Below are 17,875 nucleotides of genomic sequence, written 5' to 3'. Positions count from 1 at the left end.
CCTTCCCATTGGAATCCCCATGGAGCAGTGATGGGCAGCCCAGACCAGTGCATGGGCCGCAGGAGTGACCCTCCTTCATCTTGGGGGGACACAGCGGGGGGCCCCCTGAGCTCCGCGGCCCTCTTGGGTCCCGCCTGCGGCCGGCACACCCCAACTCTGCCCCCTTCTGTCGCACCTCTCGAGCCCTGCATTTCCTACTCCCCCCATTCCCGCCCAGCACTTTCGGACCTATTTGTGGCTAGTCAAGCTCTGGGCGGGAGAGGCCGGAGCAGGGACGGACCACAAATCGGCTCTGAAAGTGCTGGGAGGGGAGGGAGAGTAGGAAGTGTGGGGCAAGAGGCGTGAGGGGGAGGGGGTAGACAGGGGCTGCGGGGGCTGCAGGTTGCCCACATGGCCTCACTACAGAGCGTGGGCTGCTCTCAAGTACTGGGAACACTGCATATAAAAGAGACACTCCCTATTGCTTTGCCCACTTCCATCACTACGGCCCTTGACTTGGCTCCCACGAGTTTCCTATGAAGGCAGGTCGGCAGCTTCCCTGGCAGTCTAGAGTAGCTGGTAAATCCTGCGCAGAAGTGTCTGCAAACACACACACAGCGCCCCGCTGCCCGGGGGAATGGTGCACCACATTGCAATACTAATGGAGCCAGCTGTGGGAATCCCAACGGTACCTGGATCAGAGATTTGTGTGGGCGTGAGCACCGTGTCATAAGGGAATGGGAGGCGTGTGCGTGGACTCTGGTATCGATGCTCTTACTGACAACCATGTTGGTTTCTGTTCCCGTCCAGGTGTCTACCTCAGGGTCCCTGGGCCCCCTCTCCATCAATCCGATCCACAGTACCATGCCTGGGACAGGTAAGCCTGGCTGGAGGATGCTCCCCTCTCCTTTCTTTCACTGATCACAAATTCCCTCTGGCTCTGCCCCCAATCAGCACTTCGGCCTTATATCTGGTCCGAAGGCGTCGTGTGTTTCAACATTTGCAGCCCATCCAAGCAGGGGCCCTGGGCTGACCGTAATTAGCAGGGACCGTAATTAGCTTCCTGGCATGGCCAAATGAGTAGGGAGGGGTGCAGATGGTGGAATCCACATCTTCACTCTGGCCACGTGGAGGAAATCCCGCTGGGTGGAACATTCCCAGGAATGCTGGTATTAAGGGATGGAAGGAACCAGAGAAAAAACCCTGGATCCAAACACTCCTGAACTTAGAGCCAGAACCAACTCCCCTCAATTTCTTGTCTTAGACCTAGATTGTAAGTTTTTTGGGGCAGGGACTGTCTGTTCTATGTCTGTCCATGACTAGGGCTCCTAGGCATGATGATGATGATAATCATTATCATAGGGGCTCAGGTCTCTCTGTGCTAACGTGAAGGGCTGTGGAACAAGATGCATCTCCCCAGAATGGGATTTATTTTTTAAATCTCCTTCAACTGCTCTCTCAGTCTCTGCCCTTCCTTTTGCTGTCGTCCTTCCTCCCGTTCTATCCCTAAAAGCAACTCCCTCCCTCTCACCTGCTTTGCCACGGCCTCCAAGTCCTGGCCGAGGGTTTGGGGCTGGGAACACGTTCCACAGGGTGTGTCCCAGGAGGAAGATTCTGGCAGAGTCCTGGCAGGTCCCACACTGGAGGAGCCGTGTGCAGGGAGAATGGTCCCTGACTTCCCAGGTGCGGGCGCTTTGCCTATCAGACCAGGGCACGGTGAATGTGCCTTCGCTGTTGCGGGAGAGCTGGGGGAGAGACGCGCCTGCCCCCCACGCGCTGAGCCTCATTCATCTTGCTCTTCTCCGACAGTAACATCCTCGTGTTCCCCTGGAAGCGCCAGCAGCAGTCCTTCCTCGCCCAGCACAGGGCTCCATGCCAGCAGCCCCGGTGCCTCCCAGAGCAACTCCAAAGCCACAATGAACTCGTCCAGCTTCAACCCTTCTGGGTAAGGCGATGGGGAGCGCCTGGCACGAATGCCCAGGGAAGGAGACAGAACCCCGAGGGCTCGCCGCACCCGTAGCAAGGATGGGATTAGAAAAACCCAGTGAGATGAGGCTGTTCCATTGGGTTCATTGGCTGTTCCATGAGGGTTTGAGGCTGTTCATGCTTGCTCGGAGGCTCTGTGAGGAATGGCTGTTTCCTGCTTCCATACTTAGAGAAAATGCTGCGTTTGCTTGAAATGTCCTGCTAACACAGATTTGGCCTGGGGGCAGGTACAGGGCCGTGACGCTTTCCTTCTGTCGGCGGTAGGAAAGGAGAGAGGAAGAGGAGAGGATCCATTTTGCTGTTGCTCCTACACTTGGGTGTGTCTAGACTACAGGGTTTTGTTGACCAAAGTGGACTTTTGTTGACAAAACTCTACCTGTGTCTACACTACCCCTGCATTCTCTCAACAGCAAGTCGACAGAACGCGGCAGTTTTGTCGACGGCGGTAAACCTCATTCTACAAGGAATAACGCCTTTTCTCCACAGAGTTCTGTCGACAAAAAGTGCTCTTGCACCCACACTGCTTTTTCAAAGGAGAGCGTCTCCGCTGTCCTTTGCGTCTACACTCTCTGTCGAAAAAGCGGCTTGCTCTGTCGACAGAACTGGTTGTAGTCTAAACGCTCTTTTTCCACAGGGCCCACTGCTCAGTTCAGTGCTGTTGCTGGTGTCCTCCTCCTGCCCCGGCCACAGTTGTGGCTGCTCCCAAGCAGCATTGCTCATGCCCTCAGTTAGCAGAGAACGAGCCCAGAGGCTGCTGGGTGTTACGGCAGCTACTGTGCCTCCTCCTGAGTCATGGAGGAACATGCTCTGATCTTGGACACCTGAGAGGAGGCAGGATCTTTTCTGGCATCCCCCCCGTGACTCCGTATGCGTGCAATCTGAGCAAGGCGGAGGCTTCCTGGCAGCCGTTTGGAGCAGACTGTCTTTGTTCTAGGGATGTTAAATATTGGTTAATTGAATAGTCGATTAACTTCATGAATTCTTATCCGTTAGTTGACTATTCTATAGTCCTCGGGCAGCCTGTCTGCGGAGGAGGGGTCTAGCCTCTGGACCCAACACAAGCTGGAACTTAGCTGGGCTGCCTGTCTGCCCGCCTGGCTCCTAATACACTTTAAATGCAGAGCTGCACCAGGGGTAGGTCCAAGACCCAGAGCAAGCCGGGACTGAGCTGGGCTGCTGTCCAGCCTGCTAAAAAACATACTGGCAAGTGAGGGGGGAAATGCGTGTGGTCTATAGCATTCACCTATAAGCTTTTGCTTATCGATTAATCGACTCCACTATCACATCCCTACTTAGTTCTAGTGCAGCCCACCGTGGGTTTTGTTCTGACCTCCCCTGCTGGGTTCAGAGGACTGGGTGCTGGCTAAGTACAGCTACACATGAAATAATGCTGGGCTTGTGTTCCAGGGGGGAGGAAAATAATGGTGCATTTGAACGGGCTGTTTCCTTTGTTTCAGAGCTTGGTACCGATGGAATCAACCCACTTATCTCCATTGAGGCGATTGGTCCATCGTGCATAAAGGGAGCCCTGACTTCTAGCTATGGACTGACTTCTGGGGCAAAGCTTAGCGCGACGGTGCCTTCAAAGGGCAGCAGAAGGAAAAGCCTTGCTTATTGGAGCCCAGCGCAGCTGAATACTTGAGAGACTCCAGGTGTAACTGAGCCTCCCAGGAGATTCTCCGCTCCAGCAGTGACATTTAATACCCTTCCAGGTGTTAACCAAAAAAATAGGATCCCCCACTTGGCCCTGTCAGCACCAAACACTGCCCATCGCCTGTGGATAGCTGCTCTGTATTGCCTGGCAGTCTCTTTGTGACACTCCTTCCCACTCCTAGCTCATTTCAGGGCTTCACATGAGAAGGGGCTGCAGTGCCGTGTCTGACCACACACATGAGACACACGTGTCCCCGAGACCCGTAGACTGCACCGAGGTGACCACACGCATGTCACCAAAGAGGTAGATATGAGCTTTGGTGTCCTATCAGCTACCCAGGTGACTATCCTTGTGCATCATTCTCTACTAAACAGGTGTCCTTGGAATGATTTCCCCCTTTTCTAGAGCTCTGCTCTTCCGTTCATTAAATGTGTAGAGCAAGGTGCCTCTTGACTATTTTCTCCCTTGAAAATGCATCTTATTTGTAAAGACACTGCTCTGGTAATTGTTCAGCTCCAATCCTCAACTTCTCAGATGATGGATGAAATTCTGGCCCACTTAAGCTTGGGGATTTTATCTTATGTTTATTTGCTTCCCTCTTATTTATCCACTGAGCTTTGTGAGATGCCAAACCACAAAATCTCCCTAACTTTGTGAGGGGGGGAGGTGCGTGCTGTTCATTTGTGCTGAATTATAAACATGTACATAGTCCTCCCATCCTTTGTGGTATGTTCTTCCATTCCTAGGAGGACAGTTTGTCTAACACAGGTGTGAATTTTGCGGAGTCTATTTTTCGGTGTGTGTAGTGTTTACTTTCATTAAAAACCAAAGTGTAGAAAATCAGCCCAGCATCACAGAGTATCAGCAGGGAAATTGTTTGTTTCGCAGCTCCTCTGTCTGAAAGGCACAGAGATTTCATTTTCTGGAGTGGAATTCAGACACAAAATACAGTACCATGTCCTGGAGCAAGCCCCTTAGCTCCTCTTAGCTCTGCGTTGGAACTTCAGTGATGAACAGCAGCTGGAGATCTTGTTCAGAAAGTGTAAATAGACATTCCAGTGTGCAATATTGATTCTATTTCCTTTTCTAATATCTTGTTATGTTTATATAAGCACTACCTACATTTTTAGGAGTAAAAACCCTGTTTTATTAGTGGTTGGAGCAATTTTTTCCTTGATTCAGTGTTGTGTTAAAAAGCCCCCCAAACAGCTCTACAATCCAGGGTTGAATTAATGATCTTTAGGAATTTTCAGTTGCTTCCACACACAGATCTCAACCCTGTAAACACTGCAAATTTTAGGTGTGTATATTTTATAGAACCCGTATTCTGTAATTTTCTGCCACAGTAAGGCTTTTATCCTAAACCCAGAAAGTCTGCAGCCCCCTCTGTTCTCCCTTGTCGGTAGGCCTGCTTACATTTCACTTCCAAAAATAATTTTTAAGAGTTTAAGACCAAGTTCCATGACTGAATACATTTTGGAGGCTGGGCTCTGAGAACTAACGAGAAACCTTACCTGCATATGAAAATGAAATTTTTTGTTCCCCATTTGTATGTTCACTATTTGATGGCTATAAACCAAAAGGCTAGTGAGCCAAGCCTGCATCCTCAGCACTCTCTGTATGGTAGGGAAGCATGGAGAAAAGATTAAACGTTTCCACCTCCGTTGTTAATGCCACATACTCAATGTCAAATGGCGAGATAGCGTCACCAAGACAGATTCTTTACAGAGCAAATTTATCAACCGCCCTGCTCAAACAAAGACAATTGTGCTGGCTGGTCACAGGGGAGGCGGGAAGATAGACGCACACCCAGCAGGGAAAGTAACAACATTTCTTACTGGCACTGTCCTATTGAAACCCAGGTCCTTGCCAGCTCTTTAAATAGCTCCCAGCTGGCTTTTGCCATAGCTCAGACAGCTCTTACCAGAGCTGCGCACCTGCTTACTTTCACCTCTGCGTGTACCCAAGGACATGCTAGCACAGGGAACAAGAACAACAGGATGTCCCAAGCTTTGCTACAGAGACACATCCAAGCGAGAGACAAAGGAATTAGGAATAGATCCTGACCAATGGGAAATCTTGGCAAGTGATTGTAACGTGTACCACCATCAGAGTATCAAAGGCCATGAGCGAAGCTAGATCCTACAGCAGAAGAGAAAAGAGCCTGTAGGAAGCAAGCAGCTCCCGGCCATAATACAGACATTTAGAACAACTGCCAAAGGGTACGTCCAAACTACATGGCTCTGTCGACGGAGCCATGTAGATTTGTTTGTTTGGCAAAAGGAAATGAAGCGGCGATTTAAATGATCGCGGCTTCATTTAAATTTACATGGCTGCCCCGCTGAGCCGACAAACAGCTGATCAGCTGTTTGTCGGCTCAGCGCGCTAGTCTGGACGTTCCCCTGTCGAAATGAAAGCCTTTTATCGACATCCCCGGTAAACCTCATCCTACGAGGCATAAGGGGGATGTCGATAAAAGGCTTTCAGGTCGGCGCGGAGCATTCAGACTAGCGCGCTGAGCCGACAAACAGCTGATCAGCTGTTTGTCGGCTCAGCGCGGCAGCCATGTAAATTGAAATGAAGCCGCGATTATTTAAATCGTGGCTTCATTTCCCTTTACCGATCAGCCTAATCTACATGGCTCCATCAACGGAGGCATGTAGTCTAGACACACCCTCAGACTGGACTATTCAGCCACATGAGACATTGCAAACCATCTACAGTTCCCACCATCTCTCGCAGACGAAAGGACGCCAACAAATGTGATGCTATGAACATTCAAGTATAGACAGAAGGAAAATCTTCATAAAGAGCGGGCTAATAGTATTTCTGTGCTATACTAGTTCTTTTCTGTAGGATGCTCTGGTCTTGCTCTTGTCTCAGACAGACCCCTAAACTGTGCTCTGCAGAGCCCTCATGGCTGCAGGGTGTTAGCTGTCATGCTGCTGTGCTGGCCCATTTCCTCCCGTCACCTGCTAAGTTGCATTAAAGGTTCTAACTAAACTCTCCTACCCCCCACTGATGCGGGTGCTGTGGTGGCCATGGGGCTGGGGGGGGAAGGTGTCCAGGAGCCAGTCCCGGAGATGTTGTCCAACGCTGAAGAAGGCTGGAGAATCTCTGGTCCCAGGCCATGCCTACACTGTACCTGTACCACTGTAAGCTCCGGTGCAAAGCAGCAAAACTGTACAAACCCAGGCAGCTAGACCTTCCTGAATCCTCACCACTGCATTGCTCCAGTAACACACTCAGGTGTGTCTGCACCAGTGGTTCTCACCCCCGGGACCACAGCATCCACGTACCCTAGAAGTAAGGCTGCATCCTCTCACGATCCAGGCACCTCCAAGAAGTTAGCTGTGCTTGTCATAACTAACAACAGCGTCCCCTCCCACGGCCGTTCTCAGCACTGCCGTGGCAGAGCCGGCTAGTGAAAGGTGTGGGAACTTTGCTCAAGTTTTATTTTGTTTTCCTTGCTGATAATTCCCTCGTTCGCTTTTCCCATAATTTTTCCTGGGGGATTTACACCAGGATTCCTTAAAAATCCTGAGAAGGGGTGGTTGGTCCAGGGACATGGGGGCTTGTCTGGGATTTGGAAGACATGGGGTGTAGGGGGTGGAGGTCAGGTCGTTGCTCTGCCACAAATTTTCTCTGTGCCCTTGGGCAAGTCACTTAGGGTTCGTCCTCTCTGCAGAGTTAACTCAGGCTCTTACTTGTTGCCCCTCGCCCCCTCTTGTCCACACCAAACCTCTCCCGAGTGTGGTGAGTCTGCAGAACAGGCCAAAGCCCAAGTGCCGCTCACACGCCAGCTTGTAACCTACTTTCCTGCAGTCCAGGTTCAGTCACTTGAGTGTTGCTAGTCTGCCAAAGCCTTCCCACACTCCCTTCTCTCGAGCCCAGGGCTGACACGATTTCCCACAACTCACTGGAAAACAATCAGCGCGGCGCTCGGGGAGTTCTAGATTGTGTCCACCAAACACAGTAGGCGCACAGCTCTCAGACACTGGTGCTAGGGGCCATGGAAGAACCATGGCAGCCAGCTGCTGCCCTCTTCTGGCACAGCTTAACTCTACAGTGGACTAGCCTTGCTGTCAAAGGAAACAGATAGAGCCCTGCAAATCCACAGATCTTTATAGTCCTGGGTATCCACATCTGCATAGTCAGGGATACAGATTTTGTGTCTGTGCAGGGCTCTAGAAACAGGGCTCCTAGTTTTCAATGCAACCTCAAGGAAGTGGGAGGGACCCTTTGGAAAATAATTAGGGACCCAGGCATCTGCACACATCGCCTGGGAAATACCCGGCCAAGGGCAATAGGAAAGACAGTCAGAGAGCAGCAATGCTTTGGGAAGGGGTAGGGGAGTTTTGACACAATGCATGCCCCTTCCCTGCAGGCTGAGCACTTGGGCGGCCCTCAGAAAAGATTCAAAGGCTGCCCAGCCGATTAGCAGAGAGCCCACAGCCAGCAGCAGGCCTTTCCGCATCTGCACATACCTGGGAGCACATAACAAAAATTAGTCCGCAGGTGGATGGAAAAAAAATCAGAGGGAACCCTGCTAGCTAGTGCCTGCCCATCTGATGGACCCCGTTTCCCCCTCAGCCATGGGCCTGAGCAAACTAGTGATTACTCCTGTCTTTCCGGCTGTGTCTAGACTGCAGTGTTTTTTCAAAAAAAGTAACCTTTTTTCGAAAAAACTTCACTTGTGTCTAGACTACAGCCGCGTTCTTTCGAAATTAAATCGAAAGAACGCGGCTTTTCTTTCGACGGCGGCACTCCTCATTTCACGAGGAAGAACGCCTTTTTTCGAAAGTGCTCTTTCGAAAAAAGGCGTTCTTGACTGCAAACAGGGCGTTTTCGAAAGAGAGCATCCAGACTGCCTGGGTGCTCTCTTGAAGAGATTGCCGTCTAGATGCTTTTTTTTCGAAAGACGCTTTTTCGAAGGTATCTTTCGAAAAAGCCTCTTTGGAAAGAGGCTTGAAGTCTTGCCCTAGCCTCCCAGGGACCCTATTAAAATACCGACAGAGCCAGGAGCGTATAAAGGCCGCCTCCCCGCATGCCTCCCCAGTCTCTTCTTTCTTCCCACGCCCCGTTTCCTGGCACCCCCTCCTTCTGGCCCCCCTCGGCTGTGTTGGGGCACCCCTCCTCCTGGCGGGCGCGGCAGGGGGCCGGAGAGAAGCGGGGGTGGGGCAGAGAGCCCCCCCTTTTCGGGCCGGGCCCCCCGCTGCCGTAGGGGGAGCACGCACCCGAGCCGGGGTGCAGGCAGCAGCGAGCCGCGCCCGCAGGCCACAGAGCCAGGGCTGTGCCCGCCCCCTGCCAGCCCTGCAGCTCGGGGCGCCCCCTGAGCTCGCACCCCTCCCCCGGGCTCGCCAGCAGCTGAGCGGGCGAGCCCGGCTCTGCCCCGCCCCCGCTGCCTTCTTGCAGCTGGGCGCCGCCAGGCCGGACGCGCCGCGCTGGGGAGAGAGGGTCCGAGCCGCCGCGGGACCAGCCAGGTAACCCGCGGGGGGCGCCGCTGCAGGGGCGTCCTTCCCCGGCGGGCCCGAGGGGGCGGGACGCCCTGTACCGCGGCGGGGGGGTCGCTGCGTCCCGCGTCCTGGAGGAGACTCACTGGGGTGAGGCTGGGGGGGACCGCGGCGGCTCCTCCCCTGTCCCGGCGGGGGGCACCCTCCTGGCGCTCGGGGGGGGCTGCTGCCCTGTCAAAACCCCCCACCTGCCAGGCAGGGCCTCTTCTGGATCCCCCCCCCCGGTGGAGGGGAGGGTCTCACGCTGGGACGGGCTTGAGGGCTGAGGGCTGCTTGGGGGGGAGCTAACAGCGTGTGGGATCCCCCTTGTGCTTTCTTCCCCCCCATATGAACAGGAGGGGGTGGCACCCCGACTCACTGCCCTGCGTCCTGTCAGGGATGTGGCCGCTGTGGCAAGTGCCCCACGAAGCAAGGGCTAGTCTTGCTGTGGCGGTGTGTTTGCTCTAGAGGGGGGGTAGCCAGAGGAGTCGCGCCCCCCCCCAAACTATTTGCCCCCTGCTCATGTCAGCTCAGCTGCTTACTGAGGTCCTGGCTCCACCCCTTTGCCTCCCCATCACCTGCCCAGCTTACCCATGGGCATGTTACACTTGATCGACAACACTTCTGTGGCTCCTGGGTGCTTAACTCCCCTATTCCTTCCCCCTCCCCTGCCCCGTGACTGACACAGTTTTGCCATGGCAAGTAAAAATGCGACCGCTGCTTTGTCGGCTGGAGGGCTCTCGTGTCCACAAAGTGAAAGCGCGTGGGGTGTGTATTTGGTGGGCAGACTTGCCAACAGCGTGTTCACACGCTGACTTTTAGCACAGGACACGGTGTAGTTGGTCAAATGCTGCCTAGCGTAGACGTCCCCCAAAGCTTTTCTATGCTTGTGTTGCTATAACGCCCGGGTGGAACTGAACCTGGGACCTTTAGAGCTTAGTGTAGGAGCCTTTACAGCTAGAGCTAAAAGCTAGCTGTTTCTCAGTTAAGGCTGTAGAGCAGACTCATCCTCTCTCTGTAAGTGGTCTCAGTGCCACTATTAGATGGACCATGCGCCCCACCCAACAGCTCCATGGGTTACATCGACGCTAGAATACTACAGTTACCTCCTTGTAGCAAAAAGCCTTTTCATTGCTCTCCTACCCTGTACTCCCCATCCAGCTGCTTGTCCTGCAACATGCCGGCTGATGCCCAGAGGGTCCCAGGCAGTTAAAGTAGCCAGCTAATGCACTTGAAGACAAGCAGTAGAGATCTATGCACTGGCTGCAGCAGGCCTGGCTTTACCTCCTGTTGATGAGCTGAGGCCAGAGTCATGGGATCAGTTAAAAAACCGTCATTTCTGTGGGCCCTCGTACCAGTGGCAGACACTGGGGAGTGTAAGCACGGCGGCCAGGGTTATCTTTGTGTGTTAGTTGCATCAACGTCCCTAGTGCCATAGGGCCCTGGCACCCAGGTGCCATTCCCGTGTGAATGATGATCTCTCCAATAGACTTGCAAGTGTGTGGAGCACATTCCCCTGTCGGGCACAAAAAGGGGCAGCCACACAGTCAGGATGGGATGCACCCCTGGAAGGTGGGTGTCCCTCCTCCGGGTCTCCATTAGCCTGCTTGAAATGGGTCAGGTGGCTGTGGTGAGACTAAGGCTTGTGAAATCTCTTGAGGTGTCAGTAACCTGAACAGGCACATGGAGAGGGCCCAGCGAGGCGCAAAAAAGGTTTGGCATGATGATGGAAGCAGAGGCTGGAGGCTGGCTCCGAGATGTCTTTTTCCGAGATGTCTTTTTCCAGCAAAGTGCTTGGGTGGAGCTGCTGGTGCTGATCAGAGCTCACTTTAGGGTCGGGAGTCTTTTTGGATTTATCCCTTCACTGAAGACGTTCCAGTGCTGCCCAGCTGATGACCAGAATGCCCACAGTGGGGTGTTTTGTTTCTATGGGTGGTGCACATCCACACATGCCTTGGTGCACATAAAAATTTATTCTGTACCTGGATGGGAAAAAATCGGCACATGGATGGAGAAGATCAGAGGTAAGATTGTTCCCCGATAACGTTCTTTCTTTATCCTTTCTAGGAGGATGCTCTTCCTCATTCTCCAGACGACCTGCAGTCTGACTGCCTGGCTCTCCCTCTACACCTGTTTTTGCTACTGGAACAAGCACCGTACTTACGAGTGGAGTTGCCGGCTGGTCACTTTGGTGCATGGGGTCCTCATCACTTGCCTCTCCGGCTACATCGCTCTTATCGATGGCCCCTGGCCTCTCACTCACGCAGGTTTGTTTTGGTGGAGTTTTGCCCTGGGACAGGTGGTGACCTGAAAAAAGGCAGCATCTGTGTCAGTCGGTGATCAGTTCTCTGTCCTTAGAGCTCCCTTTGCTACCTCTTGCTGTCTACACCAGGTCTCCCAATTTTTCATGCTGTCATCCATTGTTGGAGCCAGGTGTTCTTTGCCTGCCTGTAGGCCGACTCCCTGCAATCTGTTCTTTGAGACCCATCTCCCTTTTTTTTTCCAATCCCTGACTGCTTATTGCTACCCGCAGACACATCGCTCTCTAACTTTTCCTCTCTCTCTGTTTTTTCAACTGTTTCCCCCAGTCATATGCTGAAATTCCTTGGAGCAAGGCGTTGCTCCAAGCTGTTAGGCAATGCACTGTGCACATTTTTGGACTTCATCAAGAATTAACTCCTTGCCTTATGCCCATCTCTGATTTAATCCCATATCCTGCCCGACTCACTCAGCCTCTGGAACCCATTAGGGTTCTGCTGTTATTGTGAGGACAATGCATGGTAGTAACTTAAAATATCAGGTTCCTAAACAGCAAGAGCTCTCCAGTACGGATAGGTGCTGCTCTCCTACACATACTCTACAAGCCACCAAAGCGGCAGGATTAATAGGCTTGCTAGAATTCAGTGTTTATTTTTACTAACTTTGGTGGATAATCGTGACTGTTTATTTTTAAGCTGTTTTGCATTTACATTTTCACAGTTGCGGCAAACTCTGTGGCAAGGTCAGATAATTATTTCATGCCAGTAGAAGGTGAGATTCAAAGTATTTGAGCTTTAGGGATATGAAAACTCCAGCTGAGAGAGACCAGGTGGGCGAGGGAATATCTTTTATTTGACCAACCTGAGTTGATGAAAGAGCCATGCTTGTGAACTCCACAGAGCTCATAGGCTGACAGACCTGGAAAAGAACTCTGTGTAGCTTAAAAAAACCAAATAGTTGTTCTTGGTTTTGGACATCCAACACTCCATTCATCTGAAGAAGTGGCCTGTGTCCACGAAAGCTCGTAATACCATCTACTTGTTGTGTTAGTCTTTAAAGTGCTACCAGATTATTTGTTATTTTTTAAGTTGTTCCTGTTACAGACTAACTCGGTACCCCCTGAAGCTTCTGTGTGGCTTGAAAGATTAGCTCTCTCACCAACAGATGTTGGTCCAATAAAAAGATATCCCCCTCAGCCACCTTGTGGCTGTCATCTTGGGACCCACATGGTTACATAAAACTAAAAAGAACACAAAATATCAATGTTACATGTCAAGGTATACAAAATAAATAGCCTACATTCCAGCTGATTGAACTAGTCATTCACTACTACAAGCCTAATTCAGAAGTCTGCGTTCCTGCATTTTATCTTAAGTTCTCAAGCAACATTTTTCTTGCTTTCCTTCTCTTTACATTTCAATTATTACTGATGGCACACACGGGGTTATGATAGGACAGTAGAAATCACATGCCACATTCCAATGGTAAGGCTACGTCTATACTGCACCTCTCTTGTGCAAAAGTTTACGCAAATGAAGCGTGGATTAGCACATTGCCGCACTTCATTTGCATAATTAATTCGGGGCCACTTTTGCACGAAAAGGAGCTGTGTAGCTGGCTCCTTTATGCGCAAAAAACCCCTCTTGCACAAGAGCTGTTCTTCATTTTTTCAGGAAGAAAAGGGGAGGGGGGGGGGTTGTGCATAACGGAGCCGTCTACACAGCTCCTTTTTGCCCAAAAGCCTCTTTCGCAAGAGTGGCCCCTAATTAATTATGCAAATGAAGTGCGGCAATATGCAAAGTTTTTGCACAAGAGGGGTGCAGCACAGACATAGCCAAAGAGGGTGAACACAATCCCCGCTTCATCACAGCATGTTCAGTAGGACCCAGAAACATCCGCTAACATCCACGAGTGAAGTACAGTACCGCAGTGTTATAGGGCTATCCGCTTGGGACTGTAGAAAGGGGAACTACGTGGTGGCAGATCTCTGAGGGACAAAATGTCTTCCATCCCACAAGCCCAAGATGTAGAGGACAGTTGGTTTGATTCCTTTCCTTTCCATGTTCATTGTCTCTCAACAATTCCTAATCCTGCTTGGTAAATGTACATGTTAAAATATCTTTCTGCCTGTCAGCTGTCTGCAGACTTCACCTGGGGTCTGAGAGTCAAGCTGGTTCCTTTCTGACTTGGAGATTTTTGCCTTCACTTACACCTCTGCTGTTCCATTGGCAGACTAGACCTTGGCTCCACCTCCATCTCTCTCTGAGCTGCGGAGGCTCTGCTATGCTAACGGCATAGTAGTAAATCTGGGGAGGGAGCGTCTTCCTTGTTCACACCACAATCAGAGAGCAGATCTACGGAGTAAGCGGCCATTGTTTTTCAGCTGTATTGCTACGGGTCCACTGTGTAAGTGGTGTTTGAGGCTATGTCTCCACTGTAGCTTTCTTTCTGCAGACAGTATGCAAATGAAGTACTCATTTGCATATTGTGCACTCTCATTTGCATATTCTGTGCTCTCATTTGCATGTCCTCTTCCGATCCTTTTTACGGAAGAGGTTTTGCCCTTAAAAAGCCCTGTGTACATGGGGCCATTTATCGGTGGGGAAAAAAGCCTTTTGCACAAGATCCTGTAAACCTCGATTTTTTGAGGAATAAGGGATCTTGCGCCAAAGGGTTTTTCCCCCCAACAAATGGCACATTAAAAAATGTGGATTTTCAATAGCAAAACCTCTTCCGCAAAAAGGATCGGATGAGGATATGCAAATGAGAGTGCAAGATAGGCAAATGAGCACTTCATTTGCATATCTTCCGCCAAAAAAGCCGCGGCATAGACGTAGCCTGAGAGAGGTTTCCTCTCGGTTTAATGCATCTCTTTCCTTTCAGGGACACTCAACACTCCTCTCCAGGTCCATATGCTGTGCCTTACCTTGGGTTACTTTCTCTTTGACCTCAGCTGGTGCATGTACTTCCAGACAGAGGGAGGTCTCCTGCTGGCTCATCACACACTGAGTATATGTGGCATGATGGTCGTGCTGGGGCTGGGCAAGTCGGCCACCGAAATCAACGCCATCATCTTCGTCAGCGAGGTCACCAACCCGTTGCTGCAAGCCCGCTGGTTCCTGCGGGAAACCGGGCGCTACCGCGGCTTCGTGGGAGACGTGGTGGATTGCTCCTTTGTGGTTCTCTTCATGGTGCTGCGGATCGGGGTGGGAGCGCAGATCATGTATTCCATGACCGTCTCGCCCAGACCCATGTGGTTGCTGAAGGCTGGCGGCCTGGCTATGTACGCAGTGTCCCTGGGGTTCATGATGGGAATCTGCAGCTTCACTAGGAGGAAAGTTTTGAAAAAGTACCAGGCCTGGAGGAGCAGGAGCAGCGGGGACGTGCCCCTGACAACAAACGGGCGCCTAACACCTCATTAACTTCGTGCTGACTGCACTCGGCGTGTGTCTACTGGGAATTCTGACTTAGGCAGCCGTTCAATCCCAGCAGGAATGTGAAATGGACCCTTTCACGTTGGCTGTCATGAGCTAGCCTGGGATGAGCCTGAATCGAATGGTACTTTGGGTGGCCAGCAAATGCTGATGGGGAAAGGGGTAAGCAGAGGACTAAATAACTTGGCCGAACGTGTGAAGGTGCAAACGTCTCCAGCACCGATATGGTCTCCTATGGGGTGATAGAGCTGCCTGGTCCAGGCACACTGTATAACTCCAACTTACCCCTCAGAGGCAGTGTTGTGTTATGGCCAGAGCCAGCTCTGGGTGGAGTGTGATCTTCCCAGCTTTGCCACCAGCTGCGTGACCCAGCAAAGTGACTTACCCTCTGCCTTGGTTTCCCAAGCTATGCAATAACCTAATACACACTGGAATGAGAGGCACTGCACAAACACCAAGTACATACTGTGGCTGAGCTGGGTGTCTGGAAGTGAGGGTGTTTTGTGAAGGGGTAGGTCTCTAGGGCTAATCGCTGAGGCAATGTCTTAGCTTGGTTGCTTTTAATGAAATGACTCTTCCCCTTGAGTCTTGCTTCTGCTGGTCTGGGTTTATACTCACAACCCGATTCTGGTCTGATTTGTAGCAACGTCCCTTCGGAGGAGTTACTCTGGTTTTGCATCCGCACAAGTGGGATCAGAATTGGGCCCATCATCTTGGTTCACTTCCTTGTAGGAAGGCGCTCCTGTGCGGTGCTTCCTGTTGGCATTCTCAGCCATGCAAGACCCCCGATGGAAGGAGCTGTGGAGACACAAGCCCGCCTCACACCCTGCTGCTAAAGGGATCCTTCCAGGTGAGGAGGATACAGGAGAATTGTGTCCTGGTAGATACTTGCTCTGGGTACGAGCCGTCTCCAGAGGTGTAACACCAGCATCTTTTCATTTGTTGCTAAGGTTACATGAAAAGTGGAGACTGTTTGGCAGGTGTGACCACTCAATATCTGCGTGCGGGTGTGTTGGCTTCAATGGAGTGTCCCTTCCGGGGCCTTGTGGCACGGGATCTGTTGCAGTCAGGGGTGCTTGTGTGTTAATCTCTCGACACTTGTATTTGCACCCATCACCCTTCCCTGCATGGGCAAATGCCCTGTCCCCTAGTCCACGCCAGAACCTACCCCACCACCGTACCTTTAAGGGCGACCCTTATCCCGTTTTCCACTGGAGTAGTTGGCTGTCACACTGCTTTCCGGGGGGCAGGAGTTGAACCCATCGTTCTTCCCTCCCCAGGCGGACGCCCTATCCCCTAGTCTACAGGACAACCCACCCCCTTACCTTCAGGCTTTACCGCTGGGTGGCATCGTGCTTGAGATGACAGCACCGATTTCAGCCCAGCTGTAAAACCTCTCCTGCTGCAGCCAAAGAACAATTGCCGTGGGTTGGCCTCGGGCTCCCTACGATTTCCCCTCCTCCGTGGTCCACTCTGAGAGCTCATGCAGGGGAGGATCAGCCTTCCTTCTGCTCTAGCAAACCTGTGGTGTTGCTTCTGCTGGGGGAGTAGGAAGCCAGGATAAATGACTACCGTGGGAATAGGGAATACAGCTCCTCTGGCCAGCTGAGGTCTCCACCCTTATTATTTGGAGCCTATTGTGGCTCCCCTCTTTGTCCTGTTATCTGCCTTGGGGTTGAGCAGGCCTGCCGACTGGTGGGGGGTGGGGACAAAGGGGGCAGTTGCCTCAGGGCCCATTGATTCAAAAGGGTCCAGGGCTCCTGGCTGCCCCGGGCCCTTTAACTCACCACTGGAGCTCCACACGGCACACACAGAGCAGCACTAAAGGCTGGAGGGGGGCAGCAATCGGGGCTGGCTGCCCTGGCCCCACTTCTTCTGCCAGGGGCCCTGCCCCTTCCGGAAGCATGGAGCCGCCTCTCCCATAGTTTGCCCAGGGGCCGCAGGGGCTGTTGGAGCCCCTGGGGTTGAGTGTGGGGGAAGTGACACTAGAACGTGACGAGGGCAGGGGCGGGGAATGCACAAGCGTGTGAGGGGAGCTGGAGGAGTGAGGCGGTGACGGAGAGTATCTGGAGGGGATGGAAAGCTCTTGTGAGGGCAGGAAGGAAAGCTGCAGCTGCAACAAGAGCGAAGACAAACGCAGGGGGGTTGGAAGAAAAAGCAAGAGAAGAGGCTGCCTGGACGGAGGTTCAATCAATGTGTGCCGAATGCCTCGTGGCCTGGAATACAAATGGTGTCGTCTTGGAAATACACATGCAAATTAGCTGGAGCCCTTGGATATGCCAAGGTTATGGGACGGGACTAGCATTAGGCACCAACTCCTTGCCAGAGCTTAATTATTAAAGCTCCACCAGTTGATAAGATTTGTAATAAAATCTTTTGTAATGTGAACTTGCTGTGTCGAGTCTCTTTAAAAGCGGGGTGGTAGGACTCAGTACTGAGTTGTAGCTTGCTGGCTAACGCCTCTGCTAAAGCCAATGCATTCTAGCTATTCTGCTCCAGAATCACACAACCCTTCCTCTTTGGGCCACGGCTGCAGGAGATGGTGGAAGCATCCATGTGAAGGCAGGCTAAGAGCCTAACTACCAAGCCTGCTGTGGGCTTAACAGACAGGTGTAAGAAGATGGTGAATTCTCTGAATGCACCATCCCCTTTCCCAGCTAGAGTCTGCTGTAAGTTAAATCGGCTATTGCTTTAAATGATTTGATCTTTAATAAAAACAAGCTGGTGGCCCAGAAAGGTGGAATATTTGGCAGATAACGCTACAGGCATTTTATCAAAAGGAAGTGCCCAGAATCTTCAGTCAACTTGGCTGTAATTTGAGGGGTGCTACAGGAATCCAAGCTGTAGCCATTTCTTACTCTTGGGCAAGGAATATCTTTGAGATTTATAAGTCATGCGGCCTAACAAATCAAGTGAGCCATCGCTGGGCATGTTACAACTCTCATACCAATTGGTATTATGGAAAAAAGAAACAATGCAGGTGAAAGGGCAGTTTACAGATGATACTACTGTCTTGGGATGCAGGAAATCAGGATTCAATCTCTAGCTCTGTCACAGATTACCTATAAGAC

General features: G+C 51.7%; 2 protein-coding genes across 7 annotated transcripts in view; both read left to right on the top strand.

Annotated features, from left to right (window-relative positions):
• The window catches only part of POU2F3 (POU class 2 homeobox 3), an 80,486-nt gene extending 75,003 nt beyond the window's left edge, over positions 1–5,483 (top strand). For 4 of the 5 annotated variants that reach the window (XM_075909801.1, XM_006133637.4, XM_075909803.1 and 1 more), the window contains 3 exons: positions 790–856; positions 1,789–1,924; positions 3,423–5,482. In XM_075909801.1, the coding sequence (XP_075765916.1) occupies positions 790–856; positions 1,789–1,924; positions 3,423–3,462 (243 nt within the window). In that variant the 3' untranslated portion in view covers positions 3,463–5,482. Of the gene's footprint in view, positions 1–789; positions 857–1,788; positions 1,925–3,422 lie in introns of all 5 variants that reach the window. The other variant, XM_075909800.1, reaches the window with a different exon arrangement.
• Positions 5,484–8,947: 3,464 nt separating this feature from the next.
• On the top strand, positions 8,948–17,192 carry LOC102444329 (TLC domain-containing protein 5-like). Of its 2 annotated transcripts, none has more exons than XM_075909629.1 (3): positions 8,948–9,102; positions 11,179–11,378; positions 14,254–17,192. In XM_075909629.1, the coding sequence occupies exons 2-3, from the start codon at positions 11,183–11,185 to the stop codon at positions 14,790–14,792; spliced, it is 735 nt and encodes a 244-aa protein (XP_075765744.1). In that variant the 5' UTR covers positions 8,948–9,102; positions 11,179–11,182; the 3' UTR covers positions 14,793–17,192. The 2 variants fall into 2 exon arrangements, with proteins under 2 accessions (XP_075765744.1, XP_075765745.1); XM_075909630.1 differs by lacking the exon at positions 8,948–9,102 and adding an exon at positions 9,123–9,222.
• Positions 17,193–17,875: the final 683 nt, after the last annotated feature.

This window comes from Pelodiscus sinensis, chromosome 26, assembly GCF_049634645.1.
Source record: "Pelodiscus sinensis isolate JC-2024 chromosome 26, ASM4963464v1, whole genome shotgun sequence".
Lineage (NCBI taxonomy): Eukaryota > Metazoa > Chordata > Testudines > Trionychidae > Pelodiscus > Pelodiscus sinensis.
Note: the sequence above shows the minus strand (reverse complement) of the source record. Positions and strands in the feature narration are given on the sequence as shown.